Here is an 18,479-nt window from a genome sequence, read left to right as displayed (position 1 = left end):
TTGGGAGGATTACATGAAGGGAGAGTGGTTGGTAGACATACAGCCAGTGCTCCATATGTGCTTTTTTTTTCCCCCAGCAGGGATCAAACCCGTGCCCCCTGTAGTGGAAGCGCAGAGTCTTAACCACTGGCCCTCCAGGGAAGTCCCTCATACGTGCCTGAAAACATAGGAGAGGCGCTTCACCGAGCACCTGTGGAGTGTCTGAAACCTCACCGAGGACCCTCTTTACCTCCATAAGCCGTGGGGTCAATGTGATTGGCTTGCTGTCCAGGGGGGACCTGGGCAGTGGTGCCACGCTACAGGGAGTGGCCAGGCCACTGTCCTTTGTACCCTGGAGCCCAGCACCAGACGCCTGGCCCCGGGCTAGGGAGCCGTCACCTTACAGGCCCAAGGTCCTGCCCTGAGAGCCCCCTCCTGGTCTTTGCCCAGCCACCCAGCAGTGACTCACCCCTACTCTGCCCCCGCTGGAACCAGGCACCGAAATAGTCACCCAGCTCATTCTCCGGGAGTGGCCATGGAAATATTTCAGGGCTGCATTCAGTGCCTAAAAATACTTGGCGAGTCCTCATGCATCTTCCCCTCCCTCATTCCCTTCTCTGTTCCTTTGAAGACTGTCCCTGTAAGCACCCCCAGGACCTGTCCCTCCATGCTGCACCCCTCCAGCACGTTAAGCGTCCAAGGCCAGCAGGGCTGTGGGATGTCCCCAAGTGCCCAAGTCCGTGTGAAGGGTGGCGACGTGGCCTCCCTCCCTCCCTGTTGCCATGGAGAGACTCGACAAGGTTCCCCAGAACTCTCTGGAAGGGCGAAGCCTTTTCCACAACCCCCAGAAGTCTCGGTTCCTGGATGGAGAGGCCCGGGCGCAGCAACACTGTCCAGGGAGATCTTCATTACTCAGCAGTTTTCCTTAAAAATTAGAAAATGGATCTTGCTGTTTGTGTTCATGAGGCTGCTAGAAGCAGGCCCCTAGGACGGGGCCCCCAGCTGGACTGAATTCCATTGCCTTCCCTGCCCCCTTGCTTCGGGACCCCACATAGGTTACAGATCCTTCTCCCTCCCCCAGGGGAACAGACCGTCCCCTCCAAGGGACCCAAATATCTTTGATGTCATCCCAATCACTCAGCCTCCCGGGCACACTCTATCCTAACCACAGAGCCCCTTAACCTTTCTTGTGGCCACAGGAAGGCGAGGGAAGCAATTGGAGTCAGACTGTGCCTTGGCCCCCTGGGGTCTGATCCAGCTTCTCTGTCACTTGAAACCTCCAGCTAGAGGGAACTGCAGGCACAAAGGCCCTGGGGAAGGTGCATGCTGGGTGTCTTGGAGACACAGGAGGTTGACCATTATTGCCTAAAGTCCACCCTTTATTCAGATTTCCTTAGTTTTTACCTAATGTCCTTTAAAAAAAAAAAATGGAGGTAACATTGACTAACATAAAATCAACCATTTTAAAGTGAGCAATTCAGTGGCATTTAGTACATTCACAATGTTGTGCAACCACCACCTGTATCTAGTTCCAGAACATTTTCATCACCCCAAAAAGAAACCCCACACCCCCTCCCTCCTCCTCAGCCCCTGGCAACCACTACTCTGCTTTCTGTCTCTATGGATTTGCCTGTTCTGAACATTTCACATAAACGGAATCACACACTATGCAGCCTTTTGTGTCTGGCTTCTTTCACTCAGCGTAATATTTTTAGGGTTCATACATGTTGCAGTGTGTATCAGTGCTTCATTCCTTTCTTTGGCTGAATAATATTCCGTTGTATGCATGGATCACATTTTGATTATCCTTCATCAGCTCTTGGACATCTGAGCTGTTTGTTGAGTTTTTACTCTGCCTTGCGCACAGTTCTAAGCACATAATCCCCACCCCCCACTGTAAAGTCATACTGTGCTCACCATGCCAATTTCACAGTTGGAGAAGTGAAGGCATACCCTGGGGGGTAGAGAGATAATTGGGAAACCAAGAATTAAACAAGATAAATACGCAGGTGAAGACCCTAAGGGTCTTCCAGGCAGGGAGAGCAGCATGTGCAAAGGCCCTGAGGTGGGAATGAGCTGGTGTGCTGGAGGAAAAGTGCAGAGGCTGGTGTGGCTGGAGTGGAATAAGTAAAGAGGGTGGAGGGAGGTGGGCAGCAGCTGTGGGGCCTGCGGAGTGTGGGGAAGTGTCTGGGCTGTACCTTGAGATGAAGAGACAGAGAGAGAGACTGAAAGACGCAGGAAGAGGGGGAGAGACTAAGAGCAGGAGGGAGAGAAGGGGGCCTCAGCATCTTGAGGCCTGGACCCAAGTGGCCTGGGGGTCTTCACCCACATCCTCCCAGCCCAGACCCCTCTCTGATACCTTGACTGCACGGGCATGAGGTAACTGCCCTGGGCTGAGAATGATGTGGGCACACAGGAGGTGGTCCATAAATGTTAGGCGGATGTATGAATGAGGGATGGACAGACAGACAGACAGATGGGCAGGATGACAGGTGAATGGAGGGAGGAAGACCTGGTACCCAAGTCAGTGCAGTGAGAACATTGTCCCCCACCTTCCAGCAGGTGATTGGATGGGGGTTGTGGAGGAACTTATCCAGCTGCCACAGGGCCTCACCCACTCCTCTCTAGTCTCAGAAAATGAGTGGAGTGGAGTGGAGGCTACAGGGTGGGGGTTGGGGAGGGTGCTGTGAGTGCAGAGGCGGGCCGGCTGGGTACCAGATGCCGCTACCTGCCTCTGCCTCTGAGTCAGTATCACCATGGCAACACGGGCCCTGCCGGATGCTCCTCTGGGCACATCCCCCATCACTGCAGCCACCATCACTACCGCCTCCTCACAGGGGGCAGGGGCAGAGGGGACAGCTATTTTTACCCAGGCTCAAGGACCCTGATGCCCACCTTCTCCCATTTCCATCAGCCTCTCTGTCTCCTAAGCCACCCCCTCCCTACAGAGCTTGCAGCCAAACTGGGGGTGAGGAGGCTGAGTGAGGGGCCCAGGGGCGTTGGGGAGCCAGCCAAGGGAGAGTCTCTGGGCTCTGCTCGGTAGGGGAGCTGCAGGGTGTCTCCTGAGGTGGGCACTGGTGAGGGAACATCATGGGCAAGGGTTGGGTGGCTCGATGGCAGCAGTGGGCAGAGAGCTAAGGGGTCGCAGGGAGATGGGCAGGGAGCCACAGAGAGTGTGAGGAGGCCAGGGTGGCACTCACAGAGGGCAGAAGATGGACCCCTGTGACCCTTGGCAGTCCCTATGCCCCCTGTGCCTCCCCTGCATCCTCTGGAACATGGACACTGGTGGGGAAACAGAGGCAGGGAGGGTAGTCACGGGCCCTACCTGGGCTGGCAAGGACTCCAACTATCACCCACTCCAGCTGCTGACAACATGGATACCCCTGCGATTCCCACCCCCCTTACCTTCTCCCATCTCCCCTTTCCTCACCCCACTCCAGGCCTCTTCCTTGAGTCTCTTCCAACACACCTTGCAGCCCTACCTCAGGGCCTTTGCATTCGTTGATCCAGCTTTCAGGCACATCCTTCCCAGGTGCCTCCTCTTGGAGCCCCCTTTGTCTTCAGGTGTCAAGGACCCTCTGTATTCACCACTCCCCTCCTCCCAGTGAGATTTCTTCATAGCTCTTGTCACTGCCAGATATTATATTATCTATGTTTTCACTTATTTCCACCCCAAGAATGGGGGCCCCTCTCAGAACCTCAGTTTACCCAGCTTGACAATGGTAGTAGCCAGTGTGCGGAGGGAAGGGGAAGACAGGCAGTGAAATACCAGTGTCTGGGTCCTCTCCACCTGACCCAGAGCTGCAGGGGCATGGTGGGGACTTGGAGTGACCTACAGCTCCCTGGGCATTTCAGGCCACAAAGCCCTGTCCGAGGTCAGTGAGCAGTGGGTGAGCCAGGCTGGGGCCGCAGCCAGCATCAGGGATCCTGCCCTGTGAGCCTCCAGGACAGTTGGGGCCTCCAGCTCCCGGGGTGGCCTGTGAGTTCCTTATCACCACACATACTGATCATCCCTAGGAGACAGTCACTGTATTTTCCTTGTACAGATTTATAATGTCACCTTCTCTTCATGCCAGCGAGACAGAAGACTGGGTCCAGTCCCCAGCCAAGGGCCCTGCATCCCAGTGAAAAAATGTGGCTTGATTTAAAAACAGTCATTTGTCTCTTCCTGTGTCTCCTGCCTTCTCAAGCTGGTCTCTCTTCCCACCTCCTTTCTCTCTGGTCTCCGTCTCTGTGTTTCTCCACCAGACTTTGCTTCCCTCCCTCTCCCCTCTCTCCCTCCATCTCTGCCTTTCTCCCTTTGTTTATTTCTCACTCACTATAATTCCCTTTTCCCTTCCACTATGTGCCCGCTCCAACCCCCCCTGTTAGGAGGCCCTGATAAATCCGGCCTTGCCCAGAACCTTGGGGCCGGCCCCTTAGCCTCTATCTACCCATTCATCAAATGGGCTTGTCCTAGGACCTGAAGTCCTGGGCGGAGGGGAGTTTGGCAGCGGACATGTCCCTCCCTCCCCGGCTGCAACAGCACTTCACGGCCCGGCAGGGAGGGGTTAACCGCGTGCCGTCCCCCTTCCCCCAGCCCTGCATTTAATTAGCAGCCCCGCGGGGCTGCCGAACTGGGCGTGGGGCGAGGGGGGCCGGGCCGGGAAGGGAGGGAGGGAGGAGAGGAGGCGGGGGAGAAGTGGAGGGGAGTAGAAACGGAGGGAGAGGGACGAAAGGGGGCTGGAGGTAAGGAGGGGGTGCCGGGAACCAACCGGGGATTCGAATCCTGCCTGGCTAGTGTCCCCAGCTCGTATTAGGGCTCTCGGTTCCCTCCCCGCCCCTCGGGGTGGGAATCCCCTCCCCGCCCCTCGGGGTGGGAATCCCCTCCCACCCCCCCTCCCGAAGGCCGAGCCGGGCGCCCGCAGTAAATGTCAGCTCTCTTCCCATTGTCCGGTGGAGGAAACTGAGGCCCACGTAGATGTGGCGACTAAACTAGGACACAGCTCGGGGCTGCCTAGCGTTTATCCGCGTTTGTCTGCGTGCTGGACAACAAAACCAAAACACCAGTTCGTCCCAGCCAGGCGACCCCGGGGGCGGTCTCGGCTTGGGAGACGGTGACCCGGTGGGATAGGGGCGGGCTGGGGCAGAGGGGCAGGAACCTGGAGCCCAGAGGCCCAGGGTTTTCCCACCTAGGCCACGCCTCTCGTGCCTCAGTTTCCCAGTCTATTTGCGCAACGTCGGGGAAATTGGAGGGCCGGACCCTACCCACCACCACACCCACGGTCTCCTGCGCTACAGGGGCGCGGGCCGGGCGGCCAGACCATCCGAGTCTACGCCGCTCCGCCTCGCCTTGACGTCGGTGCTGACGCCACCCGCACCCCTCGCAGCCACAAAGTCCGGTCGCCGCGCGGGGTTAACTCTTGCGCTGCCACCCGCTGCGCCGAGACCTCCCCCCCCCACCACCCAGTAACCTTTCTCTCCCCCACCCCCGCCAGAGGAGGGGCCAGGCTGCCGGGACCGACGTGGGACAGGTCCTGGGCAGCCCAGCCGCCAGGAGAGGCGAGAGGCCCCGATCGGCATCCAGGTCTTTGCCTGCGCCTGGAATGTGCCTCCTCCCCAACCCAAGTCCTTGTTTACTGCGACATCCCTCCCTCCGGCCCGGCCCTGACCCCTCCAGGGCTGGGCGTGTCCTTGTCCGGCTGTGTCTCCCCGCCCCGGATGGGGGGCGCTCCTCAGGCCCGGGGCGGGGACCTGTCACCCAGCGATTCGCTGTTTCAAGGTCGAGTTTCTTATACCCATTTTTAACATGAGAACCGTCGAAGCCTAGAGAACTTGTAAGTCACCCAGAGGTGGGCCGTGTAACCCTGGCCGAGCCCCAGCTCTTGCGGCTCCCCTGCCCCACCCCTGAGGGGGCGGGGGCTCGATTCCCTCGACGGGGGAGGGAACCCTGCAGGCCCCGCCCTGCCCCAGGGGAAGTGAGAATGGGGGGCCCTCCCCCACATCCTCACCACTTCCTCCCGGGGAGAGGCGGTGGCGGAGGGGGCATGGGGGAAGGGTGGGAGGCGACGGGCGAGGGAGTTCAGAGGAACGGGCTCAGGTTCAGAGTGGGGGGGGGTCTCCCTGGCCCCGCGCCCAGGAAGGGCACGACTGGCGTTAATATATACCTCGCAGGCATCCACCCCCCGCAATCTGCTCCTTCCCGGGGGGCCCCTTCCCAAGCGACCCGGACTCTGCCTGCTCCTCCCCACCCTGGGGGCCCCCGCCGCCTCCTCCCTGCTCCCTCGGCCGCTTGCTTCACCCCCATTCGATCTACTCCCCTACAGGAGCCTGATCTGTAGGGCTGCCGACCAGCTGCCGGCCCACAAGGTCCTCCCCCGCCCCGCCCCCCGCAGGCCCGAGGTCCAGCCCCGTCTTCTCTCTGCATCAGCCCAACTCCCTGAGCCTTGTCTACCTGTAGAGATTCACCTGGATTCCAGTCTTCCCTCCAAAGATTGGACCCATGCCTTGCTCAGAGCCTCAGTTTGTTCATGTGAAAAATGGGGACAGGTGTCACTCTTCACGGTGCTGCTGTGGGGTTTTAAAGGAACAACGTCGAGAGTGAGTTTCCCATCTTGGCAGCACGGAAGCATCTGCTCATTACTTCACTCACTCATCCACTTATTCATTTAATTATTTATTAATGTGTCCATTGATTCACACACACACCCTCCCCAATCCCAGGCAGCTTGGGAGCGACCTCAGGGGTCCACAGGACTGTGGGTGGGGACAGCCCCAGGGTCTTGAGGCAGAAATGGGAGCTTCCACTTAACCAACCTGAAGCCTCCTGAGAGAGGCCTCTGCCTGCCACTGCAGCCTCCACCTGTTCCCCCAGACAGGTCGGTACCTCTCAGGGCCTTGGGAGGATTCCGGCTGCTGCAGGCAAACCCCACGTCATAGGTGCTCATCACCAAGGCTGGGCACATTATTGAGCTCCTACTGCGTGCTGGGGTCCTTCCCTTGGGGACAGGAATGCTGGGTGGGTCCCTGTGGCTCCTCCTGCCCTGTGGACGCACATGCCCCACTCTTGTTGGTTTGGGGCTTCCCTGCTTTTAATGCTTTCTGGATACTGGAACATTCGGGGTCCAGGACTGGCCCAGAGTGTCCCTGAGGAGTGAATGCCTGAGTTTTGCTCTCATTTCATCGTTTTTCGGTTTCTTTCTATTTATGGCAAGAGAAACTGGTTTTCCATTCCTGGTGGTGACTCGAAGCTTCCCTCTTGAAATTTATTTACTGAAGTAGAAACAGAAAAGGGTCGACTTAAAGGAAAAAATTGTGACATTGACCTAAAGCGGGCTTCTATGTTATGGTGGTGGTTTCCCATCCCGTGTGAGAGTCTGGTCAGCTCAGAGGTGATGAGAGATGGCCCCAAACCCTCCCCCAGCACACAGGCCTGGGCATACAGCAGGTGTTCAGTAGAGGGTGGTAGAATGGATGAATGAGGGTGCTTGCACTTGACCAAAAGCAAAAAACAAAACCAAATCAACTTCTGAAGCTGGTCTTGTGAAATCGAGCTCACCGCCCTCTGACCCCCAAATCTTCTGGTTCCCCAACGTCGGCCTGTGAAAAGACCTAACCTGGGTCTGGGTATACAGCAAGTGTACACAAAATGTGCACTGGATGAGTGCAGGAGTCCTGCCTGTCCTGGGGGGTGGAGGTCAGGATAGCATAAGACATTATTTTCTTGTCCCACAGCCCTTCTGGACTCATTCAATCAATCAAGTATTGGACCTAGTGACTCTTCTGAGCCTGCGGGAGCCTCGGGACACCACAACCTCGGGAAAGAGTCAACAGGGCCACCGGTCATAAAGCAGGCTCTGCCCGGTGTCCATCTGGTGCTGAAGGTGGCTGCCGGCGCATCAGCTTCCTCGTCTGTAAAATGGTCTCGTGAGACTGGAAAGAGCCAGAGGGCAGGGGCTGAGTCCTCTCCCAGAGGCCTGACGAACACCTGCGCTGGACGAGGGAGGAGGGCGGTTCCTGCTCCAGGCGAGGGCGGAGGCGGGATAGGAGGGGAGGGGCCGCCGCCTGCGCCAGTAACCCGATCCTCAGGAATGCGCCGGGGCCAGAAGCGCCCCCAGCCCGAGCCCGGCGCCCTTCCCCCGGCCCACCCGCGGGGTTCTGCCACCCGGGGACGGTCTCCGCAAGTTCCACCCCCACCAGCCCTTGGGTCCTAAGCGCCGGGGGACTGTCCGCAGAAGCCCCATCCAACCCCGCGGTGATCTGAGCACGCCGGGACCATCCTTGGCAAGAGCCTCTGCCCCAGGACCCCCTCCGCTTCACTCCCTTCGGCTTCCTGCTTAGCTCTTTTTCTTTGGGGCTTTCCGTTTTATTAAGTAGATTTTAGGTCTCTGGAGCTTCAAGTAAAGACTAAACATTAAATCGAATTGCAGGTTGCTTTAAACAAGAAAGCAAATCTCTTCGCGCTGGGGAGAGGGCAGAGCTGCAGAGATTTGAACGCCGGCGAGGGGGCGTTACGTTCAGCCTCCATTTGGAAGGCTGGGGTGGGAATGGGGCTGAGGCCTTGGCTGTGTGACCCAGGGCAGGTCGCGCACCCTCTCTGGACGCTGCTCTGGGAAGTGAGATAATGTCCCAAGACTTAAGAAGCTGCAGGGAGAGTAAAGGCGAAAATAAAGAGTCCCGACCTAGCCCTGTTACCCTCTGGTCCCTCAATCCTATCTGCCACTTCTGCTGCCCTTGAGACAAATACCACCTAGGTTTCAGGGGAGGTACCTCCACTGCCCCCCTTGCCTTCCTTCTCTCGCTCTGGCTCCCCTTGGCTCAGTGAATCCAGCCTCACTTGCTTCTCTACTCTCCATCGGTGTGGCCAGCAGGTTCTACCCCAGGGCTTTTGCACTTGCTGTTCTCGCTGGGACACTGCCCTCAAATGAATTATCTCATGATTTGCTCCAGCTCCTCCTGTATTCAACATCACCTCCTGGGGTGACCCTCCCAGAGTACCACACTCTAAAACACTACCCCTTGGGCTTCCCTGGTGGTGCAGTGGTTGAGAGTCCGCCTGCCGATGCAGGGGACACGGGTTCGTGCCCCGCTCCGGGAAGATCCCACATGCCGCGGAGAGGCTGGGCCCGTGAGCCATGGCCACTGAGCCTGTGCGTCCAGAGCCTGTGGTCCGCAACGGGAGAGGCCACAACAGTGAGAGGCCTGCATACCGCAAAAAAAAAAAAAAAAAAAGTAAAACACTACCCCGTTCATCCTCCGTGAAGGAAGTACCATTTATTTTCCTTGAAGCTGTGCTTGTCAGGTCCCTCCTTCACACTGTGTGTCTGAGAGGTTGCCGGTGTTTGTGTCACCCATGTGAGTCCCCATCACTAGGTTCACAGTAGGTGCTCAATCATTGTATGTGGAATGAATGAATGAATGGGAGTTTTCCCTAGTTCACTGCATGGGACTGTTGATGGATTTCAGGCCCCCCCCTTGACCTGCCTGAGAAGTCCCCAGTCTGGGAGGACTAAAGCTGGACACAGCTATCCCCCAGCTCTATGGGGTCAGCGCTGGTCCAAATGGAGGAGCAGGGCTGGAGTGTCCCAGAGGGAGGAATGAGAGGATGGGGAAGGGTACTGGGTCACAGGGAACAGCAAGTGCACAGCAGAGGAGCCTGAGGGGGGTCGATATTGGAGAGTAGGGATGGCAGAGGCTGCCAAGGGCAACTCCCCACACTTAGAGGCCAAGACAGGTCTTCCCCACCTAGCTCCAAGGACCCTCCTGGGGCAGAGAGAATCAGAAACACAGAGTGGACAGGGCTCAGTCAGATGGAAGGGTTTAGGGGAGTCCCTGGAGGCATGGTTAAGGAAGACTTCTTGGAGGAGGGAATACTGGAGGTGGTTTTTGAAGGATGAGTAGGAGTTTGCCAGGAGGCTAAAGAAGGGCACTCCAGGCTGAGGGTATTCCAAAGAACTGCAGTTAAGTTTGGCCAAATGATAATAAAGTAAAACAATTATAGAGAACATTTATTGAGCCCTTACTATTTGTTCAAATACTTCCAATAAAAGTCACAATACTCCATGAAGTAGGTGGATTATTTGCTCCATTTTCATAAGCAGTAAACACACTCAGAGATGTAACATGCCTTGGCCTTCCTGTGCCTCCATTTCCCAAAGCCTGTCTGTTGGGTGACCGCTCAGCTCAAGCTGGCCCTGCCCACAGCTTACCAGACCATCCCTACCTATCAAAGTCAAGGCCCAAGGTCAGGGTGGAGCCTCCCTAGGCCGCCCACTCACCCTCCTGCCTTGGGGAGAAGCATGATCCCATCTCCTTCAGTCTAGCCCCACTGCACAGGCCCAGAGAAGGGTCCTAGGGCAGGGCTGGTTACAGGCTGGGGGCTGCATCCACTCCATTTAGGGGTCCCTTTGCTCAGGCTGGTACCCAAGAGGACAGGTCTGGAGGGCACAGAGACCCACATTCCTGGAAACACAGACACATACACCTATACACACACACGGGTACATAGATCCATGTGCACGGATCCACACGGGCACAGACACCCACTCCCATGTGTGAACACATCTGGGTACACTGACCCACGCATGAACACACACAGGCACATGTGGGCACAAACAGACATTTGTGTGTATGTAGACACAAACCCATACCCCCAACCCTCTGCCAGCCAGGCCAGGCTTCTTGCTTGTGATGACAACCTCCCTCATGGCCTTCTTGCTCCACAGCCCAGTTAGGGGCAAGGCCAGGTGAGGAAGGGAAATAGAAGAAAGGGTGCTCATGTCCATAGGCCAGTCAGACAAACTGAGGCCAGAAACTGCCACAGCCACCCCACCAGCCTGTGTTCTCCTTTAACACTGGCTGTTGGATGCTAGGCCCTATGCAGGAAGCTGGGGATCCAGCAGGCTCAAGATAGACAAGGTCCCTGCCCTCCTGGGCCTTATGGTCCGTCCCATCATTCTGGATGGTTCTGAAAATATAACAGAAACAAGGTGAGTGGGAGGGGCCTCTCTGAGGACAAGTGCAAGCATGGTGGGGGGAGGAAGGGAGCACCAGGCTGAGGGCATAGCACCTATCGATGAGGCAGCAATGAGTTGGGAAGACAAAGCTCAGAGAGGTTGAGGGTGAAAGGTTAGAGGGGGTCACCCGAAAGAGCAAAGGAGCGTATGGGGCCTCCACCAACTGCTTATGGATTGAGCGTCATCCCGAGTGTGGTGAGAGCCATGGAGGGGTTCTGTGCAGGGGCTGTAAGTCGGATCCAAATGTCCCCAGGATCTCTTGGGAGTGTGGGGAAGGGCCCCTCTCACCTCCCTCAGATCCCATCGCCAGCCAGCCTTTATGGAGGCCCATTAAGCCTGACCTGACAGTCATGATAGTAGTAATAAACAGGTAATAATTACCAGCTTGGATTCCTGCCTTAACAACCCAGTCCGGGAGTCACCGGGGTACCCACAGGAGGCCCTGGCAGAAGCAGAGATACAACGTAGGCGGCTGCCCAGGGGCACGGACGCCCGGGTTCTACCAGATGGATAAGAGTTCAGGCCTGGTCACAGCTCTGGCCCCGAGGGCAGGTCACTCCACCTCGCAGAGCCTTAATTTCCCGTCTGTAAAGTCAGGAAGTCGGACTCCCGCGCTTTAGACCCCACCCAGTGAAGAATAGCAGGATCAAAGCATTTCCAGCAACTTCTGGCTGAAACCTCCTCTCCCCTCCCCCGTCTTCCTGGGGCAAACACACCACCGGGGACTGGGGTGGGGGTGGCGGTGACGTGGAGACAGACCTGACGCACGCCCCCGGCGAGCCACCCGGCACAGCTCCCTCAGGCCCGCACAAAGCCTAGATAGAGGTGCGCTAAGGAAGGTACAGTCGGCACAGTGGAGCGGGAGGCGACAGGGAGTTATTTATCCATCCGGAGCCCCATCCCCCTCCGGGCTCCGGAGGTCGGCACCGCCCCCGCCCGGCCGGGGCCCCACTCGCGGACGCGGGGCGGGGCCGGGCCTCGGGGCGGGCGGGCGCCGGGTGGCCGGGCCCATCACGCCACCCGGAACGTGCCTTGGCGGGAGGCGGCACTGGGGGCATTGGTCGTACACAGCACTCCTGGGGCGGAGTGACCGGGCCGGGCGCTCTGCTTGCCCCCATGACGTCAACCCATAAGGCAACGCGCTGTTGTGCCGTTTACCGCGCGTCACCCGGACAACGGCAGTCGGTGGGGGTTGAGGGGGGCGTTGGTGACTTGGCCCCGCCCCGCCATGCAAATGAGCAACGTCACTCGTGCCCAATGGCGAGCAGGGACAGTGAGCTCATCGCGCCCGGCCGAGGCTATAAGGGGGCGCGCGGGACGCGCGGCTCAGGAGCCGCCGCCAGCGGAGGGCCGGGCGCAGCGGCCGCGGCGGGAGCAGGGCCGAGCGGACGGGGGGGCGCGGGCCCCCCGGGCGGCCGCGGCCACTCCTCCCCCCCGGGCCGGCGCGGCGGGGGAGGCGGAGGATGGAAACACCCTTCTACGGCGATGAGGCGCTGAGCGGCCTGGGCGGCGGCGGCAGTGGTAGTGACGGCAGCTTCGCGTCCCCGGGTCGTCTGTTTCCCGGGGCGCCCCCGACGGCGGCGGCCGGCAGCATGATGAAGAAGGACGCGCTGACGCTGAGCTTGAGCGAGCAGGTGGCGGCAGCGCTCAAGCCCGCGGCCGCGCCGCCCCCGGCCCCTCTGCGCACCGACGGCGCCCCTGGCGCGGCGCCCCAAGACGGTTTGCTTGCCTCGCCCGACCTGGGGCTGCTCAAGCTCGCTTCGCCTGAGCTCGAGCGCCTTATCATCCAGTCCAACGGGCTGGTCACCACCACGCCGACAAGCACGCAGTTCCTCTACCCCAAGGTGGCGGCCAGCGAGGAGCAGGAGTTCGCCGAGGGCTTCGTCAAAGCCCTAGAGGACTTACACAAGCAAAACCAGCTGGGCGCGGGCGCGGCCTCCGCTGCCGCCGCCGCCGGGGGACCCTCTGGCATGGCTGCGGGCGCCGCGCCTCCCAGCGAGCTGGCCCCGGCAGCGGCCACGCCCGAGGCGCCCGTCTACGCGAACCTGAGCAGCTACGCGGGCGGTACCGGGGGTGCGGGGGGTGCTGCGACGGTCGCCTTCGCCGCGGAGCCCGTGCCCTTCCCGCCGCCGCCACCTCCAGGCGCGCTGGGGCCTCCGCGCCTGGCCGCGCTCAAGGATGAGCCGCAGACGGTGCCCGACGTGCCGAGCTTCGGCGAGAGCCCGCCGCTGTCGCCCATCGACATGGACACGCAGGAGCGCATTAAGGCGGAGCGCAAGCGGCTGCGCAACCGCATCGCTGCCTCCAAGTGCCGCAAGCGCAAGCTGGAGCGCATCTCGCGCCTCGAGGAGAAAGTGAAGACGCTCAAGAGTCAGAACACGGAGCTGGCGTCCACGGCGAGCCTGCTGCGCGAGCAGGTGGCGCAGCTCAAGCAGAAGGTCCTCAGCCACGTCAACAGCGGCTGCCAGCTGCTGCCCCAGCACCAGGTGCCCGCGTACTGAGCTCGCGCGCGGGGCGCATGCGCGGCCTCCTCCCAGAGAGGCGGGCTCGCGTGGTTGGGGGGGCGTGGGCGCCCCGGACTCGCAGAGGGCGCGGCCCCGGGATCCCCCCCTTGAGGGTGCCAGGAGTCGGAGAGGGCGCCTCAGACTTGACAAGCTGGACCCCCTGCTGCCGGGGGGCGAGCGCATGACCCCCACCTCCCCCGCCCTCGCGCTGCCTCTGTCCCGGGCGCGCGGCCACCCAGTGTTGCACAAACCCGCGCGTTCTGGCCGCCCCTTTGTACACACCGCCGCCGAAGGAGGCTCCGAGGGGGCGCAGGCTCAAGCCCTGCGTTTTCTCTTCTTTTACTTTTTTTTTGACTTTGGAAGAGAGAAGAACAGAGTGTTCGATTCTGCCCTATTTATGTTTCTACTCGGGAACAAACGTTGGTTGTGTGTGTGTGTGTTTTCTTGTGTGGGTTTTTTAAAGAAATGGGAAGAAGAAAAAAAAAACTCCCTCCTTCCCTTTCCTCGCTCTCGCTTCCCTTCCCCTTCCATTCCTCCGGCGCCCCCTCGTCCCGCCGTTTTTCTTCTGTTTTTTTGTTCCGTTTTGCTACGAGTCCACATTCCTGTTTGTAATCCTTGGTTCGCCCGGTGTTCTGTTTTCAGTAAAGTCTCGTTACGCCAGCTCGGCTCTTCGCCTCCTTCTTCTCCTGCCGGGGCCTGACGGGGTGGGCGGGGCCTGGCCCGGTCCTCGTCCCCTCCTGCCTCCTTCGCCTCCTCCCTCCGCCCCTGCTCAGAGGAGGAGGGAGTCGGCGTCCGGAAGAACCTGCACATCTGGCGCTCAGAGAGCGCCATCTAGGAGCGCCTGGGCGCTGGGCCGACTCCTGTCCGGGTTGGGCGGGGGACATTGGGGTTTCCAACCTGAGTTTGGAACTAGCCAGCCCGAGGGTGTCCCCTTTGTCTCCCCTTTGCGGAGGAGGGACTGCGGGAGGGAAGGGGGACAACTTCAGCCCGAGGCAGGGAGGAAAAGGCAGAAACTAACTTTCCGGGCTTCTGTTTGCCTGTCTGTAAAATAGGCAGAGCAATGGTAAACTTGTTTCCTAAAGTTGTGAGGATTAAGACAGTTCGTTTACAGAGCAGTTCTTGGCTTACGGGTGGTGCTCAGTGTAAGCTTGTATTATCGTTTGTCGGATGGGGAGCGTGAGTTTCCGGAACAGAAGGAAGGTTGGCACAGGTAGGATCTGACCCAGGCAGTCTGCCTCCGGGACTGGAGGTGTGGTTAGGTTCTGTGGGACCGCTGACTTGGAATCCAGGATTTTTCAAGTACTGTCTGAAACACTCCTCCCCCAACATCCTATTCTCCCATTTTGAAGAAACTAAGGTTCAGAGAGGTTGAGTGACAGGCTTCAGGTCACACAGCCTTTTTTAGGAGACCGTGCAGGGACATTTTGCACCTTGGGTTTCTCACTTCCAGCGCCTTGACTGCCAGGTTACCCTCGTCCCCTGCCTGCTTTGGCTTTTGCTACTGTGGGGGCAAAAGACCCTGGACCTTGGGCTTCTGCCTCACTTGGGGCCCGAGGGACATAAGCATTGGTGGCCAAGGACACAGGGCAAGAGGGCAAGTGAGCTTTGAACTCCAGTTGTGTACCCAACCCAGATAGGGAAGGTGGGCAAATCATGCCTGTTTTACAGATGAGGAAACTGAGGTGCAGAGAGGTGCAGAGAAGAAACGCCTTGTGCCCACAGTCCCTCAGCCATCGAAAGAGTGGGGCTTCACCACATACAAGTTCCCTCTTCCTCCGGATCACCTGGCTGCCCACCTTTCAAGGCTTTAAGAGCTGCTTTGGGGTTTGTTTTTTTAAACTATGTGACCTCTCTTTGGTACCACCTTCAGGCAGATGTTTCAGGAGAGGGGTTTGAAGTGAAAAGAGGGCTGATGCTGAGGTTGGGGTGTCCACACAGAGGAGACCAAGAACCATGCTTGGGGGTCAGAGCTTCACTCTTCAGGAGGTTTGAGTCCCAACTTGGGTGCCAATTTGCCCAATTTGCCGCTGTAACCTCAGCCAAGTTCCCTCCCGGTTCTGGCCTTTACCTACTGTGCTGTGAAAAGGATGTGTTTCCCGTGTCCAGGTAACGTCTCAGGTCAGAAGTTGGAAGTGCTTGGGAGATGAACAGCAGTGAAATAGTATTCAGGCGAGGCGTACACTGTGCAGCCCCCAACCTATAGAGAAGGGGAAGCCCAGGGAGGTTACGAGATCTACCGGATACCCCCTGAAAGGTTTTTACTCACAGCACTTCCGACACCAAATGAGTGGGTTTTTTTTTTTTTCCCCCACACTAACCAGTTTTCCAACTGCAGACACCAACTGGGTATCCTACAATTCAATTCTGACACTCTACCTGGAGTTAGCACGGACCACACAGGTGAAGAGTTCAAAACTGCCCCACTTCAGATGCCGATCACAGGTCCCAGGTTGCCACCTGTGCTGCTTTTTATTAAAAAAATTATTTAATTTATTTTTGGCCCTGGGCGGCATGGGCATGCAGGGATTAGTTCCCCCATCAGGGATCGAACCCGTGACCCCTGCAGTGAAAGCGCCGAGTCTTAACCACTCCGCGGGACTTCTGCCCCCCCCCCGCCCCCACCCCGGTACTTCTTAAAGACTGGCTATAAACCCGAGGGTTCCCACCAACCCCTCCTTAGGTTCAATAATTTGCTATAACAGCTCACAGGGCCCAGGAAAGCACTTGACTCACTCTTTCCAGTTTATTTTAAAGAATACAACTTAGGGGCAACCAAATGGAAGAGATGCATAGGGCAAGGTATGGGGGAAGGGCAAATGGGGGAAGGGCAGGGAACTTCCATGCCCTCTCTGGGCACCTCATCTTCCCAGCACCCCATGAGTTCACCAATGCTTGGGCAGGATTGATGAAATCGCTGGCGTTTGGTGATTAACTCAATATCCAGCCCCTCTCCCTTCCCAGGAGGTCTGGGAGGTGTGGCAGAAAGTTACAACCCTCTGATCATGCCTTGGTCTTTTTGGAGACCAGCCCCCATCCTGAAGCTATCTAAGGACCCTGGCCGCACCACTCTGGAGTTTACAGAAATTTTAGGAGCTGTGTGCTAGGAACCAGGGACAAAGATCCTGCTAAATGATTGCAGCACAGGGGCTCAAACCCAAGCCTTTTACCTGCCTAAAAGGAGCCTTGGGGCTAGGTGGAGGCCCTGTCTTTTCACTAGCATGTGACCTGAAGGGCTTTTTGGAAACCATAGATCTGGCCCCTACTTGCCACTTTTCTGGAAAAAAGGCCTTGACTGCACCTGGCCCTGGGCAGGTCAGTGTCTCTTTCCAGGCAGCTTCCCACTGTCCTTCTGGCCTCGGGACCTTGGCACAGCTGCAAGCCTGATACCCCTCTTCCCTCAGGCACCCAGCTGAGCTTCACCTCTCAAGCTCTGCTGCAGATGCCCTTATTGGGCTCCATCAGTGCTCTGTGCTTCCACTATTATCGCCCTGATCACCCTGGATTTGTGTTTGGCTTACTCAGGTCATGAATGGGAACTGTCCTGGTCACTGCTGAAACAAAGGACATAAGTCTTGTCCAACTCCCATATCCCTAGTTTTGCCCAAAGCCACACCCACAGGGTGGAGAAGACAGAGGATCTTTGCAGAGGGAGGCTGGGCGTCCCTGTTGGCCTCTTGCTCTGATGCCCCCCAGTGGCTTCCCAGGGAGGCCAGGCAGAGGCCTCTGGGCCAGGCTGTGTGGCTTTGGCAGGACACTGCTGAGCTGAGGCCAAAGAGTGTGTCAGCCGTGGCCCAGCCAGCAGTGATTCACACGAGGCCTTGGCCCAGCCCCAGGAGGTGACCGGGGATGGTGGCCTCACTTCCCCTTCCAGGACTGTGGCTCAGGGTCAGTGCCCATTTTTGCCAGGCAGTGGGAAGATCCCAAGGGGCCCTGGGCCTGGCACTACCCTAAGGAGCCCCCATCCTCAAAGCCAGACACTCTAAACCCTTTAGGATGTAAGTCAGAGCACAAGAGCCATGGCTTACCCCTCACCTTCTCAACAAAACCCAAACTCTTATATAGTCCTCTCTGAAGCCTTACCTATACAGTCACCCTCCCTGCCCTCTTCTCCCTCTCTCCAATGACTTTAGCCTCCTCCATATCCCCTAAACATACCCAGCTTGTTCCCACCACAGGGCCTTTGCATATGCTTTGCTGTCCACCTGGGATGCCCTTCCCACAGCACACCCCCAGCCAACTCTTTTTTTCTCTCTGTGGGGCTCAGCCCATCCCACCCCCACTTTGGTTCCGTCGTAACAGTTTCACACCCCTAGATTATTTGAGTTGTTTGTGTCCCCAGGTCCAGATCAGGTCCCAGCACAAAGTAAGTGCTCAGTAAAAACCCAAGGGATGAGACTGAGGCCACCTCCAGACACATGGAGGGGGAGATTTTGGGGTCCCCTCTGTGCTCAGAGCCCTAACTTTCTACTCAGGATGGGCAGGCAAGATGTAGCAATCACCATGCCCTCAACCCTGACCCGGACCTGGGTCCTGCCCCCTCCCCCACCCTACTGAGTCAGCCTTCTAATACCCCCTCCCCCCAGGAGATGGGATTGGCCAGGAACCTGGCTGTGAGTCACAAAGCCACCGTGACACCAGTGCCCCAAGGCCGGCCATCTGCCCGGTGGGTTCAGCTTCAAAGGCAGGTGAGTGAGGCTGGTGGCACGTTTGGTGGGGGGCAGTACATGGAGACCTGGTCATTCTCCCCTGGCCCCCAGTGCCTTCAGTCCTCCTGGGCCCTCCAGACTGCTTTGAGAGGTGGAACAGCTCCACAGCCTCTCACAGCAGGGGTGCTAGGGGCCCCCAGAGGCCTGATGGTGGGTTTGTCTGCCTTGGGGGCCCAGCCTGGAGAGCCTATCATGTCTTCTTGGGAAGCTGGGAAAGTGGTCTCAGCTCACGTGACACATGTGGAAGGCTCAGAGGGGTTTGCTCAAAATTGCCTAGCTGCCCACGGAGCTTACGT

General features: G+C 58.3%; 1 protein-coding gene across 1 annotated transcript; it reads left to right on the top strand.

The window, feature by feature from the left end:
• Nucleotides 1–12,276: 12,276 nt before the first annotated feature.
• Nucleotides 12,277–14,137, top strand: JUND (JunD proto-oncogene, AP-1 transcription factor subunit). The gene has a single exon (XM_082651548.1). The coding sequence runs from the start codon at nucleotides 12,437–12,439 to the stop codon at nucleotides 13,472–13,474; it is 1,038 nt and encodes a 345-aa protein (XP_082507674.1). The 5' UTR covers nucleotides 12,277–12,436; the 3' UTR covers nucleotides 13,475–14,137.
• The last annotated feature ends 4,342 nt before the right edge of the window (nucleotides 14,138–18,479 follow it).

This window comes from Grampus griseus (assembly GCF_964374135.1).
Source record: "Grampus griseus genome assembly, chromosome: 3".
Lineage (NCBI taxonomy): Eukaryota > Metazoa > Chordata > Mammalia > Artiodactyla > Delphinidae > Grampus > Grampus griseus.
Note: the sequence above shows the minus strand (reverse complement) of the source record. Positions and strands in the feature narration are given on the sequence as shown.

What these genes read in the sequence shown, in the direction of transcription:
- JUND (XM_082651548.1), top strand. Translation starts at nt 12,437, where the DNA reads ATGGAAACACCCTTCTACGGCGATGAGGCGCTGAGCGGCCTGGGCGGC.